The sequence below is a fragment of the Harpegnathos saltator genome, unplaced genomic scaffold (genome assembly GCF_003227715.2).
Source record: "Harpegnathos saltator strain DR-91 unplaced genomic scaffold, Hsal_v8.6 scaffold527, whole genome shotgun sequence".
Classification (NCBI taxonomy): Eukaryota; Metazoa; Arthropoda; class Insecta; order Hymenoptera; family Formicidae; genus Harpegnathos; species Harpegnathos saltator.
The window spans coordinates 37876-58055 of NW_020230346.1; the positions used below are offsets into that span (position 1 = coordinate 37876).

A 20180-nucleotide genomic window follows, 5' to 3' on the forward strand; every position below is an offset into this window, starting at 1 on the left:
ATAACCCCCTCGCCTATCTTACGGGCTTATGCTCTGTCTCTATATTCCTATGTCTATGACTCAGAAAGAGCCGCAAGAGGACTGAGGCCGGCGTGAAGTTGGCACCTCATTTTTTAGTACCGCAAGTTTTAACGATAGTTCTATTGGTACCCACAATAGTTTCACAGTTCCTGACATGTTATACCAATAGTTCTGCCGAATTAGTTAACAAAATAGCAGATTGAAAATATCAGGTGCTAACTTCCCGTAGCACCATAATTTCCAAAAAAAGCCATTTTAGCATAAAATCTTATAGCTCTAGAATAGTTCTATAGTTCCTGATATGTTTTAGCAAAAGTTCTGGCTTCTAACAAATTTTAAATAATTTCTGAAACTTAGCGCCAGCACCGCAAGAATAAAGTATCAGTTTGCCTGGCAGTTCCAACCGACTTCTGGGTTTCTTTTAGTAGTTCTACAATAGTTCCAACGCTTTAGGTGGGTCTCGTCGCGAGCGCCGGCCTTTAACTATTTTTAAATAATTTTTGAAACTAAACGCCAGCACCGCACCACAAGAGTAAAGTATCAGTTTGCTGGCAGTTCCAGCCGACTTATGGGTTCCTTTTAGTAGTTCTACGAGGGTGGTCCGATAAGTACTTAGCCTACAAAAGAAAAACGAAAATTTTGGAAAAGTGGCGATTTATTTCTCAACATAGTCTCCTTTTAGCTCAATACACTTGACCCAGCGATGCTCCAACTTCTTTAACCCGTCTGAAAAATACGTTTTCTCGAGGTCTGCAAAGTAGGCCTCCGTGGCGGCGATGACCTCCTCATTCGACTCAAATTTCTGCCCGGCGAGTGACTTTTTCAAGTTTGGAAACAAAAAGAAGTCGCACGGGGCCAAATCTGGAGAATACGGTGAATGGGGCAGCAGTTCGTAGCCCAATTCGACCAATTTGACCGTGGCGAGGGCGGAGGTGTGAGCCGGTGCGTTGTCATGGTGGAAGAGCACTTTTTTCTTCGCCAAATGGGGCCGTTTTTTCTGCAATTCGGCGTCGAATCGGCCCAATAATTCGGCATAGTACAGCCCTGTGACCGTTTTGCCCTTCTCCAGGTAGTCGATGTAAATCACACTTTGTGAATCCCAGAAAACGGTGGCCATCACCTTTCCGGCCGATAGGACAGTCTTCGCCTTCTTCGGAGCACGTTCGCCGGGTGAAGTCCACTGTTTCGACTGTTCCTTGGTCTCTGGTGTGTACCAGTGGATCCATGTTTCGTCGACGGTCACGAAACGACGCAGAAACTCCTTCGGATTGCGCTTAAACAGCGTCAAACACTGCTCTGAAGTGGTCTCACGGTTGCGCTTGTTGTCCGGAGTGAGCAAACGCGGCACCCATCGCGCCGACAGCTTTCTCATGCCCAAAATTTCATGCAGGATATGACCCACGCGGTCTTTTGAGATGCCTACTGTCTCAGCTATCTCGCGCACCTTCAATCGGCGGTCTGCCAATACGAGATCGTGGATTTTTGTCATGTTATCCTCCGTGGTAGCCGTTTTCGGGGCACCTGGGCGTGGCTCATCAAAAACCGACGTGCGACCACGTTGAAACTCGTTAAACCAATTTTTGACGGTCGCCATCGAAGGAGAAGAGTCACCGTACACAGCATCCAAGTGCTCTTTGATTTCGCTGCGCGATTTCCCTTCCAAAAACAAGAATCGAATCACCGACCGATATTGCTCTTTTTCCATTTTTCTAAAATCCGCGGACACGCCCGCTTTCACACGCGGTCAAAACAAAACTACGAGTCCGATTCGGCTGAAATTTCGACAGTAGCCGTCTACGAGAATGTACTACACGATAGTAAATTTCTCTTGCGATAGTAGAGCCATCGGGCGGTGAGGCTAAGTACTTATCGGACCGCCCTCGTATAATAGTTCCAGCGTATTAAGTAGGTATCGTCGCGGGTGCTGGCCTTTAACTATTTTTATATAATTTTTTAATCTTAGGGCCAGCACCGCACCACAAGAGTAAAGTATGAGTTTGCAAGTAGTACTAGTCGAGCTCTTGGTTTTTTTAGTAGTTTTACAATAGTTCCAACGCCTTAGGTGGATTTCGTCGCGGGTGCCAGCATTTAACTATTTTTAAATAATTTTTGGAACTGAGCGCCAGCACCGCACCACAAGAGTAAAGTATCAGTTTGCTGGTAGTTCCAGCCGATATCTGGGCTTCTTTTAGTAGTTTAGTCTGTCAGCAAATTGATACTTTAGTCTTGTGGTGCGGTACTGGCGCTAAGTTTCAAAAATTATTTAAAAATAGGTAAACGCTAATACCTCCGACGAAACCTACTTAAAGCGTTGGAACTACTGTAGAACTACTAAAAGTAACCAAGAAGTCGACTGGTACTGCCAGCAAATTGATATTTTACTCTTGTGATGCAGTGCTGGCCCTAAGTTTCAAAAATTATTTAAAAATAGTTAAAGACCGGCATCCGCGACGAAACCTACCTAGAGCGTTGGAACTATTGTAGAACTACTAAAAGAAACATGGAAGTTTGCTGGAACTGCCAGCAAACTTATACTTTACTTTTGTGGTGCGGTGCTGGCGTTTAGTTTCAAAAATTATTTAAAAATAGTTAAAGGCCGGCACCCCCGACGGGACCCACCTACAATGTTAGAATTATTGTAGAACTACTAAGAGAAACCCAGAAGTCGGCTGGAACTGCCAGCAAATTGATACTTTACTCTTGTGGTGCAGTGCCGGCGCTATGTTTAAAAAATTATTTAAAATTAGTTAGAAGCCAGAACTTTTGCTAAAACATATCAAGAATTATAGAACTATTCTAGAACTATAAGATTTCGTGCTTGAAATGGCTTTTTTGGAAGTTGCGATGCTACGGGAAGTTAGCACCTCATATTTTCAATCTGTTATTTTGTTAACTAATTCGGCGGAACTATTGTTATAACTTATCAGGGACTGTAGAACTATTATGGGTACCAATAGAACTATCGTTAAAACTTGCGGTGTTAAAAAATGAGGTGCCGGAAAAAATGAGGAGGAACTTCTCCGGTAGGACCGAGGCGTTCCAGGCAGTTAGGCAGAGATGTGTAGAGGGGAGCGACTCCTTGCAACATTCCTCAGTTGCTGTTCCCTTACAAGGAGATGACGCAACCTGTTTCATCGATTTCAACACGAGTCATAGCACACTCGATAGCTATGATGCCGTGTATACCGTGTATGGTAAACGCCCTAACATAATATGCGTGAATGCGTCTTTGTTTACGAGTAATTTACAGTTAAAGTTTGGCTCGCAGAGCCGTGCCACACATAGGGCGCAAGTTACGACATTCTTTTACGAAGCGGCGTGGCTGAGCAGACAGAGGCTCCCGCGCCGCGAACACTTTTGCGCCGACGACGGCGTTCGAGTCCCGCCGACGACTGGTTCGTTTTTTTTTTCGTATGTAAAGACATGTAATAAATATTTTTATATTGTTCTTATGTATAATTCCTTTTTTGGTTTCTACGCTATTAATCAAGGCTAATTAGGAGAGTCAGGTCTTTCAAATATGAACACAACTTTTTTATTAATTACAATAAAATGTTTTTTTCGTGTAAATCTATTTCGCATAAATATTTCGTATGGTATGGGAAAGAAATGGCCAGACAGTGATTATTTTGTGTGAGAGAAACCCGAGAGCCGTTAGAACCGTTACAAGTGGAAGGAACTCTCTTCCCTTTCCCCTTCTCGCAGAAGGATTTTCATATTTTGTGACGTGCTCGCTTCATTCTCTAGGCAGTCTTCGTAACGTGAACAGTGAAAAACTCGTTTAAATTGGAAACCACGTAGATGAAGCAACGATCAGCTATGTGCAAAATCTAGCAAAATGTGATATTACGAAAGAAGAGTTGACGGACGCAATAGAATATCTTCGAGGTAAATATATTGAATGTGTGAGCAATGGAAAGATATATTTGTACGTATTGTTATTGGCCTTGTATACAATATCAATTATATTGAATTCATATTTGCAGATGTCCTGATACAATTTAATTTAATTAATAATGAAGCGCCAAGAAAATTATCAAAAAATTCCAAATTAATTGGCGGAAAATTGTTTGAAAAATTAATTAAACTGTTGAGAAAACATAAAATGTCAAATGAGGTGGAATATTATATAGCAGAAGGAGAAGACGTGATTGAAGAAGACGCGATGGAAGATGTTCAATCGTCTTCTTCGGACGAGCCTCATACGAGTCAAAGAACGGAAGAGTCTTCTCCGGACAAGCCTCATAAGAGTCAAAGAACGGAAGACTACGAACCTCCGCAAAAAGTTGCAGCGATGGATCTAGTGCCGTATGACGTAAAATTGAAAATAGTTATGACCGCAAACGAACATCCGAATTGGAGCTTCCGTACGTTACAAAGCAAGTTTAAACAGCATTTGCATTATCACAGTGAAGTTGCACGCTTCCGCAAATATATTTTATCTGGTGGAAATTATTGGGATAAGCTGCAATTAATAAAACGGAATGTGTATGATCGGTTTACGGAAGCAAGAGAGCAAAGGCAACTTATTACACGACGTCTCCTTCAACAGTGGACGATGGCTGCAGCCGTTCAATATAACAAACAAGGAGAAGAAAGCGAAGAACATGACAAAGCTTTCCGCTTTGTAGCATCGAACACATGGTTAACGTCATTTCTACGTGAATATAAAATTTCTAACCGTCGAGTTGTTCGGTATTTATCAAAAAGAGAAATAATATCACCGCAAGCTGTGATGGAATCCGCTGTACACTTTCAAGAATTAATTAGAAGTATATCACCGGATTACGACCCGGATTTCATAATAAATTCTGACCAAACGGATTGCGAATATCGCGTAAATGTTGCACGAACGTACACGCATACTGGCGAAAAATTCGTACAATTATATCATATATCGGCGATCTAAACAAAGTGACTCACTCTTATACTGCACAATATTCTGTCACACAATCGGGCAAGCTATTAAATAAAGTGTTCGTTTGCTTACAAGAGACTTTCGACACATTTGGAGTCCGGGTACAGAAAGAGGTAGATGCGTTATTGCTATTATGTAAAAATGTTGTTCCAGTTTGCTCCAAATCAAATTAACAACGTCTCTCTACCAGCAATATTTGAAACTGGTTCTCAAGCCATACGTTGGTAATCATCAGTTTTTATTTCTTGTTGATTCTTGGGGAGGACAAAAGAATATCCATATGTATAACGAAATATTTCGCAATAATAACAATAGGCCAACGTTTAACCTACAAATAATACCACCAAAATGTACGCCAATTTGTCAACCGTGCGATGTTTATTTCTATAGACAGATCAAAATCATTATAAAGCGTATACAGAACTGTCCTTCTTTATATACCGGCGACGAAAGTATAAATTTGAACACTCGCGCTGATGCGATTCGTATACAATCGCTCACACACTATCTGTTATCAGCACCAGTTTTCAATTTTATGCTCCAATATGCGTGGTATGCGTCCAGTCTTATTGACAGTCGCGAGGTATTTTACAACGTCAATCAAATATGTTTTCCACCAACTGTACATAGTCAAAAGTGTATTTGTGCAAAAAATTATGCGTTCATTACGTGCAGTTGGTGCAAAAAACTATTATGTTTTACATGCTTTTATACGGCATTCCATCCGCAGAGTTGCGACTGCATGACCACATTTTATAATACGTAACTTTCATTTGTGTGCCTTATATTTGTCTTATGTGTGTGTGTATGTGTTTTGATATGGACAAAAACATTTTATTGTAATTAATAAAAAAGTTGTGTTCATATTTGAAAGACCTGACTCTCCTAATTAGCCTTGATTAATAGCGTAGAAACCAAAAAAGGAATTATACATAAGAACAATATAAAAATATTTATTACATGTCTTTACATACGAAAAAAAAACGAACCAGTCGTCGGCGGGACTCGAACGCCGTCGTCGGCGCAAAAGTGTTCGCGGCGCGGGAGCCTCTGTCTGCTCAGCCACGCCGCTTCGTAAAAGAATGTCGTAACTTGCGCCCTATGTGTGGCACGGCTCTGCGAGCCAAACTTTAACTGTAAATTACTCGTAAACAAAGACGCATTCACGCATATTATGTTAGGGCGTTTACCATACACGGTATACACGGCATCATAGCTATCGAGTGTGCTATGACTCGTGTTGAAATCGATGAAACAGGTTGCGTCATCTCCTTGTTAGTAGCACCATGTAGCACCATGAATGAACAAGAGGTACCTACGACTGTTGCGTAACGCATTATCATCCGACTTCTCGCTAACGAAGGCGTCAAACCAACTGAAATTTTGGCCAAACTCCAAGCATAGTTTGGAGATGGTACCCTGTCAAGAACCCAATTGTTTGATTGGGCCAAAAAATTTCGCAATGGTCGTAATGCTGTGGAAAACGAAAGTCATGAACATCGTTCGCGATCGAATGTCACTGATAAGAACATTCAGGCCGTTCGCGAACTTGTGGAAAATGACCAGCGCTTAACTGTTGTCGAAATCTTATCGGAGGTGGGCATAAGGACTGCTTATCGTAACAAACGACGCCGGCAACCCATTCGCGACGTTCTGCTTTTCCATGACAACGCGCGGCCTCATACAGTCTTAATCTTTACCCCTTGACTGTGGAGACAGAAATGTACTAGTCGTGCCATTTTTGTGTTGGAAAAAATGTCGAATTTTCTTTATGATATTTTTATAATAAGGGTTTTTGGGGTCACTGAATCCAAATTTGATATTAAAATTCCGAAATTAAAAATGGCGAATTCAATATGGTGGGTCAAAATTATAAAAATAATCGGTTATTTATGAAAGTGAGTATCTATATGTTTTTGGGGTCGCTGAATCCGAATCTGATATAAAAATTTCAAAATTCGAAATGGCGGATCGACCATGGTGTGTCAAAATTATGAAAATAATCAGATTTTAATGAAAGTCGGTATTTATATGTTTTTGGGATCGCTGAATCCAAATTTGATATCAAAATTTTAAAATTAAAAATGACGGATCTAAATTTTGAAAATCAGATTTTTCATGAAGATTATAATTTTGACTCGCCATGTTGGATCCGCCATTTTGAATTTCGAAATTTTGATATCAAATTCTGATTCAGCAACTCCAAACACATATAGATACCGACCTGTATGCAAAAAACAATAGTTTTACTATTTTTTTTCTTCGATGCGTGTATACACGTCATCCACACTGGGTGGCACGACTTTTTCATGCGGCTATATACGTTATCCACAGTCAAGGAGTTAACCCGCGATAAACTCAGAGAAATATACTGGACACCTCTTGAACACCTTCCTTACAGTCCCGATTTATCCCCATGTGACTTTCACATGTTTGAGCCCCTGAAAGAGGCTTTAGGAGGGGAAAAATTTAACGACGATGCAGAGGTTGAGCAGTACATGCGCTGTTGGAGCGCCATTTTTCTTTTTTTGATGAAAGGATCAAGAAGCTACCTACAAAAGTTATGAAGAAAATGCATTCCGTTGAAGAGAATTATATAGAAAAATAATACATCGCTTTTGTTATTTCATTTGTTACCAATAAATCTGTAAAATTAATCCGGTTTATATTTCAAAGGTACCTAGTACTTGAAATCATGTTGCTATTTTTTACTGATTATTTATTAGTTATTTTTTTCTGTTTCAAGATCCACGTACCAAAGATTTCTTTCTGATTGACACACTATGGCGGGTCCCACTTTTAGCTATATTCTACGTATATAGTATATACGTTCTTCTGCCGAAGTTTATGGAAAAAAGGGAGCCCTACAAGTTGACCAGAATATTACAGATATATAATGTCTTACAAATTATATTTAACATGTACTTATTTTATATGGTAAGTTGTAAATTTAAGTACTCTTAAACTTTCGATTTCTCACTAAAGTAAAGATGAAAAAAGGATATTCTGTCACTTAATCATCAAATTATTCGATGTTACAGAAAATACCAAAAGCTAATATATAAAAAGTCATAACTTCGACCATGTTGTTAATTTCGTAAACTTTTTGATGCGCTTAAAGAAAAGAATGCTTCTAAATGTAATATTAGGTGCGCAACTAAGTTCCCGCTGTTTTTCAAGAGATGGCTCCAGTAGTAAGTGCTAGATGCTCGATTGTGACATAACCAAAACGTCATGAACCAAGCTTAGACATATGGTAAACAAACCGCTTTGACACATTAGTGATTTTGTTTTTGCGTCATATACTTTTGGTTGTGTGAAAATTTCTGATTTTGTGCCAAATAATCGTCATTTGCGGGAAGTGTTGCTTTTCTTCTTTCATTCGAAGAAAACGGCGGCTGAAGCGCATCGAGAACTCCAAAAAGTTTACGGAGATGCTGCTCTAAGTGAAACAACGTGCCGTGATTGGTTCCGTCGCTTCAAAGACGGTGATTTCGATGTTGACGACCGTTCGCGTGGAGGAAGACCAAAAACCTTCGAAGACGCTGAATTGGAGGCATTGCTCGATGAGGATCCGTGCCAAACTCAAAAAGAGCTTGCTTCAGCATTAGGAGTTACCCGCCAAGCCATTTCCAAGCGATTGCATGCGTTGGGAATGATTAAAAAACAAGGAACTTGGGTTCCTTATGATTTGAAGCCAAGAGACGTTGAGCGTCGTTTTTCGCCTGTGAACAACTGCTCCAGCGGCAAAAAAGGAAGGGTTTTCTTCATCGCATCGTTACGGGTGATGAAAAATGGATTCATTACAGCAACCCAAAGAGAACAAAATCATGGAGACTGCCCGGTCATGCTTCTACGTCGTCGGCTCGGCCGAATATTCACGCTGCGAAGGTTTTGCTGTGTATTTGGTGGGACCAGGGCGGTGTTATTTATTATGAGCTGTTGAAACCGAACGAAACCATCACTGGGGAACGGTATCGAACTCAATTGATGCGATTGAGCCGAGCACTGCGCGAAAAGCGGCCATAATACGAGCAAAGGCACGAAAAAGTGATTCTACAGCATGACAACGCTCGGCCTCACGTTGCCAAACCCGTTAAAACCTACTTAGAAACGCTCAAATGGGAAGTCCTACCCCACCCGCCATATTCCCCAGATATTGCGCCGTCCGATTATTATTTGTTCCGTTCGATGGCACATGGTCTGGCTAATCAGCAGTTCCGCTCATATGAAGACATCTCAAAATGGCTTGATTCGTGGATAGCCTCAAAAGACGAACACTTCTACCGTGACGGTATTCGAGCTCTGCCAGAAAGATGGGAAAAAGTTGTCGCTAGCGATGGGCAATATTTTGAATGATTCATTTGTAACCATTTTTTCACAATAAAGTTGCATTTTCATCAAAAAAACAGCGAGAACTTAGTTGCGCACCTAATATTTAACATTGTACCTGAATTATTCTAAGTTGATCACTGTATTATGTGAATGAAGAGAGCAAAATATTGCTGTTTTATAAAGGTTTAAAAAGATTTACACACGTTTTATATTTACACAGGCATTAGCTTTGGGTTGGTTAAGGGAATACAGCTTTAATTGTGAACCCGTCGATTTCTCATACGCACCAAGAGCACTACAGGTAATTGTAAGAAATTAATTTATTAATTTCACATATACAGGAACTAACAGTATGTGTTACTGGTACACTCCGTTTCTCAACTTGCCTTTCTTTTTTTCTCTTCTGCTCTTCCATCATTGATGTTAATTCTGCGGAATTTTCACGTGTGTTTTGTAAATAAGACGATATTTAATATATTATAAAGTTATGTCATAACTACGGGACATTACCACTCTTTTGCAATTCAATGTAAAAAAAAGGAGGAAGATCAATGAATAACAAAACAATACATAAGTTATCCATTTACCAGATATCAAGAGTGGTGTGGTATTACTTCATGCTGAAGGTCGTAGATCTGCTGGACACATTCTTCTTTGTACTTAGAAAGAAACAAAGTCAAGTTAGTTTCCTTCATATATATCACCACTGTGGCATGGTGATATTAACTTGGGGTGCCACTAAATATTTTCCCGGTGGTCACGGTACATTTACAGGTACGTATAATTGCAGTGATAAATGTAGTCGCGAAATATTAAGATCTTTAATAAGCCGGAGAAGTAAATAGTGCTCTACGATTAACAGTTAGCTCTTCGATTAATATACTTATATTACGGTTTTTTAAAATTACGTGAAATTTTATTTCTATACATGCATCGAGTTAAGTTATAAGCAATGTCTTTGTTTTCTTTTTGGCAAATGCCTTTCTTTTTTTATAAATTTACTTTATGTATAAATTTATTTATACATAAAGTATTTCCTGATAATATCAAACCAATGGCGATACCATCAATCCTCTTATATTCTATTGGGTGAGTGCAAAAGTTCGTGCGGAGTTTCAATAGATGGAGTTATAAGCGTCGTAAAGTGTTGTCATTAATACTTCCATCTACATATTATATAACGTTGGAAAGGTGACGTCTTCAGCTGTTATTAAAAAAAAAATCATTTGTTTTCATACAAACTGCTTCGAGAAATATCACTTTAAAAATGAGTATCGATAAGGTGCATTTACGGCATGTTATGCTTTACGAGTTTCGGAAGGGAATAAACGCCGCAGCCGTAAAAAACATTCAGGATGTTTATCAGGATGAAGCACCAGCTAAACGAACTGTGGAAAAATGGTTTGCTAAATTTCGGCGCGGAGAATTTAACCTTGAAGACGAGCCACGCTCTGGTCGACCTTCTGACATTGATGACGATGTTTTGCGTACTTTAGTGCTCAATAATCCGCGAGTTTCAACAGAAGAAGTTGCTACAGCACTAAACGTTGACCGATCAACCGCTTTTCGGCGTTTAAAAAAGATGGGATTCGATTTGAAGCTCGATATATGGGTGCCCCATTTGCTGACCGAGAAGAACAAAATCAAGCGAATTTCTACAGCCGTTTCTTTACTCGGGCGGCTCAATAACGAGTCGTTTTTGGATCGACTAGTGACGGGCGATGAGAAATGGGTCCTCTACAACAATGTTCAGCGCAAACGGACATGGAAACAATCAAGTGAGCATGGTGACGCAATGCCAAAGGCCAGTTTGCACCCGATGAAGGTGATGCTCTCTGTTTGGTGGGATTGCAAGGGCATAATCTATTTCGAGCTTCTCCCCGCTGGCGAAACGATTGATTCGGACAAGTACTGTCGCCAATTAACCAATCTGAATCGAGAAATAAAAGAGAAACGTCCGATTTTGTCAAATCGCAAGGGAGTCGTCTTTCATCACGACAACGCCAGACCACACGTTTCGAAAAAGACGCTGCGCAAACTGAAGAGCCTGAAATGGGATGTCTTAACGCATCCACCGTATTCTCCTGATATCGCACCATCTGACTATCACTTGTTCCGGTCATTGCAAAATTATTTAAATGGAAAAAACTTTGACTCTTTGGAGGCCTTAAAAAACGGCGTCTCTTCGTTCTTCGAATCTAAACCGCGCAGTTTTTATGATCGAAGCATCCGTATGCTGCCAGAACGTTGGGAAAAGATTATAGAAAACGATGGAGAATATATCATTGATTGAATAAAGATTTTTGTTTGCCTAATCACTGTGTGACTTTTACTCACAAACTCCGCACGAACTTTTGCACTCACCTAATATATAAAACTTAACTTTTTAAACAAAAAGAACGCCAAGTACAACACGTATTATGTTATTTTTAAAAATATCAAACTCAAATTATTTTTTTTAAGGTATATATGTATACATAAATTTCTTCAAGTAAAACTTATAACTACTAGGTGTGCAACTAAGTTTCCGGGTTTTTTTGGTGAAAGATGGAAAATTTCAAGAGAAATATAAAAAATAGTTTACTCAAAGTATCGTCCCTCACTAGCTACACATTTTTGCCATCTCTCTGGCAATACATGAATACCGCGACGATAAAACGTCGCGTCATTGTACCAAAACGATTCATCCAACCAATTTTGCACTTCTTCGAAATTGGCCAAGTGTTGCCCAGCCAAGCCATGCGCCATCGACCGGAACAAGTGATAATCGGAAGGGGCCAGGTCTGGCGAATACGGCGGATGCGGTAGCAGACCCCATTTCAGCATTTTTATGGTGTCCTGGACGATGGAAGTGCGATGGCACGGAGCGTTGTCGTGCTGCAACATCACTCGTTCGTGTCTCGTGTCCCATTCTGGTCGTTTTTCGACCAATGCATGGTCTAAATTGATCAGTTGTTGTCGGTAGCGATGCCCGTTGACAGTTTCGCCCGGCTCCTTTTCAGCAGATCATAGTACACGATTCCTTTTTGGTCCCACCAAACGCAGAGCATTGTCTTCTTTCCGAAGCGATTTGGCCGTGCCGTCGATGTTGATGCTTCGCCAGCACAAGTGAAAGCCACAATTTTTTGCGTTTGGGATTCTCGAAATATATACACTTCTTATCGCCAGTAACAATTCGATGCAGGAAACTCTTTCTTTCATGCCGTAAAAGCAAAATTTCGGAAATGGCTCTTCGATTTTCCATCTGTCTCTCAGTCAACTCATGCGGCACCCATTTTCCTTCCTTTTGAAATTTTCTCATGGCTTGTAAACGTTTGGAAATACCTTGGCGAGTCGTGTTTAATGCCTTCGCAAGTTGATCTTGTGTTTGCGTATCATCTTCACCTAGTAACGCTTCCAGATCAGCGTTTTCAATTGTTTTTGGTCTTCCGGAGCGCTCCTTGTTCTCAGTGTCGAAATCGCCACTTCTGGCGTTTAAACCAATTTTCACAGGTAGTTTTCGGTGGTGCATGTTCGCCGTAGGCCTCCTCAAGCAAACGACGTGCTTCAGCTGCACTTTTTTTCAAGTTAAAGCAGAAAAGCAAAGCTTCCCGCAAATGCTGTTTATTTGCCACAAAACTCGACATCTTCGTTGTTAGAAAAAATATTTTTGCGTTGCGATATGTGTTGGTATTACGGCTGGTGTATTACGACTGGTGGATTACGACTGGTGGACTATTGTTAACAGATGTCTAAGCTATAAAAAAAACTTCAGACATGTATGTCGACTATATGTGTCGTTAGCACCATCCATGTCTGAAACTCGGAAACTTAGTTGCGCACCTAGTATTTTAAAACTATACAACACTATTCTACTGTACACTCGCGAGCATAAAGGTTTGTGACCGTTTTTTGCAACTTTCGGAACGCATCCCGACTCGAGAAGAATGAGAGTCACTGCTCCGCCTGTGGAGCATGCCTGCGCAGTGACTCACGACGAAAGGCGAGAAATGAAATATACGCAGTGGGACATATTATAATAATACAGACTCAGATGAAATGAATACTCCAGTATTAAATGGAAATGAGGGAACACAGAACAGACAAGAATCATCCGATGTAAGTCTTATACTCTAGAGGACATCCGAAACAGGTAAAATCCGAACTTAATTAAGAGAATTAAGCTGCATTACGATAGTTACGATTCTGTTATACATTTATATATGATTTATTATTCCAACAATAGCCATCTTCTTTAGCAGAAGCAATGATATTGGATACAGAAGTAGCTGTTATAGCGAATTTTGAATTTTTGGGACATACAGACATGGACATGGAAGAGGAAGAAGGAGATGGAGACGATGAAATTTATGATGCAAATACAGATACCAAACCAAATAAAGTAACGCTTACTATCATTTTGCGTTTTAATGATATTGTTCACGCTATTTGTTAACATAATTTTTTATTTTTCAGGTATCTATCCCCCTTCTAGCGGAAGATGTTGATACAGATGCAGAGGCAGAAGTATTAAATGAATTAAATCTCCTCACAGAAATTGAAGAATCGCCACCTGGTTCTATCCATCTGGAAATGAATTCTTCAAAGGGGTTAGTAAATCCCTTTTTATTCGTGTACTTTAAGATAAAATATAAACCTATTACAATAATAGATATTTTGTAATATTGTCACATATAATCACATAATCTAATGATGCCTATAGGTTTATTTCATAGGAAACCATCTGTGTCGCAAGAAATAATATGTTAAGAATGTCAACAAACTATAACTCTTACATAGCAGAAAAAGCGACTCGATTGAAATACAGGAGAAAATTCTTGGAACTTACATCGTACGATATTTCTGCATCATTGTTAACATATAATTGTTCTAATTCTCCTAATTCCAGCGTGGAGTCACCGCCTTCTTTATTATTTGGGCGTCTTGGATCTAGTTGTAATCCTCTATGAAATAAACCTACAGGCATCATTAGATTATGTGATTATATGTGACAATATTACAAAATATCTATTATTGTAATAGGTTTATATTTTATCTTAAAGTACACGAATAAAAAGGGATTTACTAACCCCTTTGAAGAATTCATTTCCAGATGGATAGAACCAGGTGGCGATTCTTCAATTTCTGTGAGGAGATTTAATTCATTTAATACTTCTGCCTCTGCATCTGTATCAACATCTTCCGCTAGAAGGGGGATAGATGCCTGAAAAATAAAAAATTATGTTAACAAATAGCGTGAACAATATCATTAAAACGCAAAATGATAGTAAGCGTTACTTTATTTGGTTTGGTATCTGTATTTGCATCATAAATTTCATCGTCTCCTTCTTCCTCTTCCATGTCCATGTCTGTATGTCCCAAAAATTCAAAATTCGCTATAACAGCTGCTTTTATATCTAATATCATTGCTTCTGCTATAGAAGATGGCTATTGCTGGAACAATAAATCATATATAAATGTATAACAGAATCGTAACTATCGTAATGCAGCTTAATTCTCTTAATTAAGTTCGGATTTTACCTGTTTCGGATGTCCTCTGGAGTATAAGACTTACATCGGATGATTCTTGTCTGTTCTGTGTTCCCTCATTTCCATTTAATACTGGAGTATTCATTTCATCTGAGTCTGTGTTATTATAATATGTCCCACTGCGTATATTTCATTTCTCGCCTTTCGTCGTGAGTCACTGCGCAGGCGTGCTCCACAGGCGGAGCAGTGACTCTCATTCTTCTCGAGTCGGGATGCGTTCCGAAAGTTGCAAAAAAAACGGTTACAAACCTTTATGCTCGCGAGTGTACAAAAGAAGTGATATATTGGAACAGTAGCGCCAATCGAGAAACCTACCATATATACGAGGGTTTTATATTTCGGGCCTTTTATATTTCGGGAATAGAGAACAAAAAAGGAAATTAATCATCGTACATGGGTTTATTATTTTTCAAAATATTCTCTATGAAGATCAATACACTTTTGCATGCGCTTGAACCAATTTTCGAAGCACTTTTTCCACTCCGATTGAGATACCTCCAAAACATGCATTTTGAACGCATCAACCGCTTCTTCAGGCGTCGAAAAACGTTGACCTCGTAATTTATTTTTGATTTGCGGGAATAAAAAGAAGCATTGGGTGCCAAATCAGGGCTGTACGGCGGATGACCCATCAATTCGACTTTTTCAGTTCTCAAAAAGTCTCTTGTTTGAGCCGATGTGTGAGAGCTCGCATTGTCCTGGTGGAGAATGATGCGTCTTCGGCAGTTGGTTTCCCTTATTTTTCCGAAGACTTCTGACAAACAAATGGTTGTATACTATTCAGAATTGACCGTCCGACATTGCACTAATGGTACAGTTGCTACATGTCAGGTTTTTCCGAAAAAACAGGCGACCATTTGCTTCGAAGTGGTTCGTGCGCGAACAACTTTTGTTGGATTTGGCTCATCTTGAAAGACCCATACAGTCGACTGCTGTTTACTTTCGAGCTCATATGCATAGATCCATGATTCGTCACCTGTTACGATATTATAGACGTATTTTGAAGCACCGCAATCGTATTTCTTGAGCATTTCTTTCGACCAATCGACACGAGCCTTTTTTTGAGCGATTGTTAAATTATGTGGGATCCAACGCGAACAAATTTTTTTGACAGCCAAATGTTCATGCAATATTGAATGTATGCTGGTTCCACTAATGCCCAAGGATGCCTCAATCTCACGATAAGTCACATGACGATCTTGCAATATCAGTTCACGCACAGCATCAATGTTTTCTGGAACAACAACCGATTTTGGACGACCTTCACGAAATTCATCACTAAGCGAACTGCGGCCACAATTGAATTCCGTATACCATCGATATATAGTGGTTTTTGATGGTGCTTCATCGCCAAAAGTCGAATTAAGTTCATCGATGCACTGTTGTTGAGATAATCCACGTCGAAAGTTGTAAAAAATAATCGCACGGAAATGTTCACGACTTAATTCCATTTCTTGGCCGACATCAATTTTTCATGTCACTGTAAACAACACAAATGGCGCATGGACATCAAAACGTTCTGAGTAAGTATTGGGTTGGCAACTAAGTGATTGCGGATTTTGTCGACAGATTTTACGGATTTTACACTTTCTTTTGTTTCGTTAACGTGTTCAAGTACCTAACCTATATTTTTTTCTTATTGTTTGGACTTCTACCTTTCATTTAGTAGAAAAATTATATCGATTAGTTCTTTAGTTTTGTTTTTATCCCGATTTAAAAATGGAAGAGCAAGACGTGCACTTCAGACATATTTTATTGCATTATTTCCGAAAAGGCAAGGACGCATCGCAAGTACACAAGAAGTTGTGCCGTATATGGGAATGAAGCCTTGAAAGAAAGGCAGTGTCAAAATTGGTTTGCCAGATTTCGTTCTGGTGATTTTTCATTGAAAAATGCTCAACGATCTGGCCGTCCAGTTGAAGTCGATGAGACCCATATCAAGGCCATTATCGATTCAGATCGTCATAGCACAACACGTGATATTGCAGAGAAGCTCAATGTATCGCATACATGCATTGAAAAAAATTTTAAAAGTAAATTTAAAATTTTGAATTTTCATTCTTATTTAAAATCCGCAATCACTTAGTTGCCAACCCAATATACTGACAAAAAGTCGAACTTTACGTTAGGGACGTCGGTTGTCAGATGGCAGCACCTGGATCCATTCCCGAAATATAAAAGGCAACCCTCGTACCAGGTCTGTAATGTGTAAATATGAAACCGGAATTTGCCCATAGATGGCCCTAGCTATCAATATAGTTATCGTCAAACCGTGTCATTGGCGCAATTTCCATTTGTTGACATCTGACAAATATTTTCAACTCAAGGTCTTAAAAGGATAGCAACAAATGATCGATTTGAATCAAGCTTTGCGTGAAAAACGACCAGAATATCAAAAAAGGCAATATAAAGTGATTTTGCTTCATGATAATGCATCATCACACACAGCAAAACTGGTCAAGGAAACGATTGAGGCGTTTAGTTGGGAAATACTTTCGCACGCGGCTTACTCACCAGACTTGGCTCCGTCCGACTACTTATTTGCATCGACAGGACACGTACTTGCTGAGCAGCGCTTCACTTCTTACGAAAATGTACGAAAATGGCTCGACTGGTTTGCCTCAAAAGAGCAACAGTTTTTTTGACGTGGCACAAATTGTCAGACAGGTGGGAAAAATGTATAGCTAGCGATGGGCAATATTTCGAATAAAATATTTTTTATCATTTTCATACAATAAACGTGTATTTTCTATACAAAAATTCCGGTTTCATATTTACATACCTGGTATATGATTATTGTATACTTAATATTTTTAGAAATCTCAAATTCAAATTATTTTCTTTCTTAAGATATATATTATGTACATAACATAAGTTTTTACAAGTAAAACTTATCAAGTTATTTTTCTTTTAAGATATATATGTACATAAGCTTTTACAAGTAAAAATTATATCGTGTTGTAAAAATTTAACATATTTATTAATAATAACCAATATGTATGTTACGTATTATCTTTAGACATTCCCTCTCTCACTCTTCCCCTTCACTCTCTGATCTCACTCTCTGATCTCGCTCTCTCTCTCTCTCTCTCTCTCTCTCTCTCTCTCTCTCTCTCTCTCTCTCTCTCTCTCTCTCTCTCTCTCTCTCATTTCTCTCTCTCTCTTTCCCTCTCCCTCTCTCTCTCTCTCTTTCTCTCTCTCTCTCTCTCCTCATCTTTCCTTCTCTTTCTCTCTCTCGCTTTCACTCCTTTCTCTGTGTCACTCTTCTTTCTGTGTCACTCCTCTCTCTCTCTCCCCTCCCCCTCCCTCCCTCTCCTTCTCCCTCTCCCTCTCTTTCTCTCCCTCTCTCTCCCCCTCTTTCTCACTCCTCTCTCTCTCATCCCCCCCCTCTCTCTCTCTTGCATATTTTTTCCTATACTGTATTCTAGCATATCTCTCGCTTACTCGCTCGCATTTGCTATTGTCTGCATCTTCAGCGCTGCCGTAGCGTCCCTGGTGTCGAAAAAGCGAGATGCATACATATTCTTACTTCTGTACGTCCGAAGCTTCTTACTTTTTTACTGAATCGAAATTTTCCGTGACTTTATGTTAAAATACTTCCACTTAAAGACAATGTACACAAAAATCACAAGAATATTTTGCTTCCTATTTTTTAAGGCCGATTCAATTGGGACTAAAAAACCTCGATCGGTTCAGCCATTGCTGAGATATGAATATCTCACTTCGTTTGAACTCACAGTTTCGCGTAATATAGGCACGGTATGCCTTTTGATCGTCGTTAACAATTATATAATATGCAACTGTGAGAATTTGTATTTTATGATCCTGTTTATCGATCGGTAATATTTTTTTCAGGATTAATCAACACATTCGTTCACTCGATAATGTACACACACTATCTGCTGTCATCCATGAAAATAGATACGAAATCATGGAAGAAGCACATCACTCAGCTACAAATGCTGCAATTCTTTATATTGGCGTATCATATCTCCCAATTACTGTGGACGGATTGTGGTTTCCCACGATGGTCAGTGTTACTGTTGCTGCCGCAATATATTTTCATGCTCGTATTATTTGCGGAATTTTACTACAATGCATACATTAAAAAGAAGCCGGCGAGTGCAGCAGTGATAACGAACATGGAGACATACAGCATCCCCGCGGAAATCTCGAATGGCAAATTGAAAGAGCGATAAATTCGCGTGGTGAATTATTATCCGTAAAAATTGTTTCTGCTATTATTTTCCACTCTTAATATATCGGTGTCAAAGAGTTGAACGTTAGTCTTTTATTACTTGTGAACTTGCCACGAAATTATCGCATTTTACGATAGTTTCCCTTACAATATACAATGTACGTCTGTCATTTGATAAATCCTGAGCCTAATAATGAAGCACTTATATTTTTGTACAAAATGGGTTTTATTTTTCACTGTAATGTCCTTTGATCTTGATAAATATTGTCGACCTCTTTTCTAATCCTCTCATTCTGTCAGTGAAGTAGGTCAAGTCCTGCAAAATACTCGTTTACAATTGCAATCACTTCCCCATTGGTTGCGAATTTTTTTCCTCTGGACCATTTCTTCATGTTCTAGAATAAAAAAGTCGCAAAGGTTGGATCACGTGAACACAAGGGGAGGAGTAAGTCATAACGTAATTCAAAGCATTCAAAGCAAATTCTTAAATAATAAAGCATTTTGGCCATAAAGATTGCAGATGTGTGGACTGATATGTTGTCCGGAAGAAAAAACACCTTTTTTTTTTTCAAATCACTTTTTGCGATCTCTTCCTTTAAATGTTCTGATAATGATGCATTATATACATCAGTGATAGTTGTTCCTTTATGAAGATAATCTATAAGAAATATGTTATAGATATCTCGAAAAAACAGATCTATACCCAGTGTTACGTCTTGGAGGAGGAGCGCAACGTGTACTCGCGCTTGCGATGTAGATCAAGGGCCAGAGGGGTCCATTTATTCCGATCACGACATACGGCGGGTGGTCCACTTTTAGGTCAGAGAACTAAATCTCTTTACCTGGGACTGGACCGTGAGTTGATAGTTAGAATCGGGGATACATTGGAAAAGGGGTGAACGTGATTCAAATTATAAAATAAAATTAACCCCTTGCCTGTGGATGACATGTATAACCGCATGAAAAAGTCGTGCCACCAGTGTGGATGACGTGTATACATGCATCGAAGAAAAAAAATAGTAAAACTATTGTTTTTTGCATACAGGTGGGTATCTATATGTTTTTGGAGTCGCTGAATCAGAATTTGATATCAAAATTTCGAAATTCAAAACGGCGGATCCAACATGGCGAGTCAAAATTATAAAAATAATCGGATTTTTATGAAAGTGGGTATCTATA

The 20180-nt window shown here is 39.3% G+C and overlaps 1 protein-coding gene across 1 annotated transcript; it reads left to right on the top strand.

The window, feature by feature from the left end:
- The first annotated feature begins 4126 nt into the window (after window positions 1–4126).
- On the top strand, window positions 4127–19385 carry LOC105185296 (elongation of very long chain fatty acids protein 7). The gene is made up of 6 exons (XM_025303020.1): window positions 4127–4858; window positions 5093–5159; window positions 7686–7876; window positions 9495–9575; window positions 9865–10048; window positions 18659–19385. Exons 1-6 carry the CDS (start codon window positions 4127–4129, stop codon window positions 19000–19002), a joined length of 1599 nt encoding a protein of 532 aa, XP_025158805.1. The 3' UTR covers window positions 19003–19385.
- The last annotated feature ends 795 nt before the right edge of the window (window positions 19386–20180 follow it).

Coding starts and splice junctions, on each gene's coding strand:
- LOC105185296 (XM_025303020.1), top strand. CDS start 4,127: ATGTCAAATGAGGTGGAATATTATATAGCAGAAGGAGAAGACGTGATT. Junction 4,859..5,092: donor AAACGGATTGCGAATATCGC/GTAAATGTTGCA, acceptor ATGTTGTTCCAG/TTTGCTCCAAATCAAATTAA. Junction 10,049..18,658: donor TGGTCACGGTACATTTACAG/GTACGTATAATT, acceptor TATTTTTTTCAG/GATTAATCAACACATTCGTT.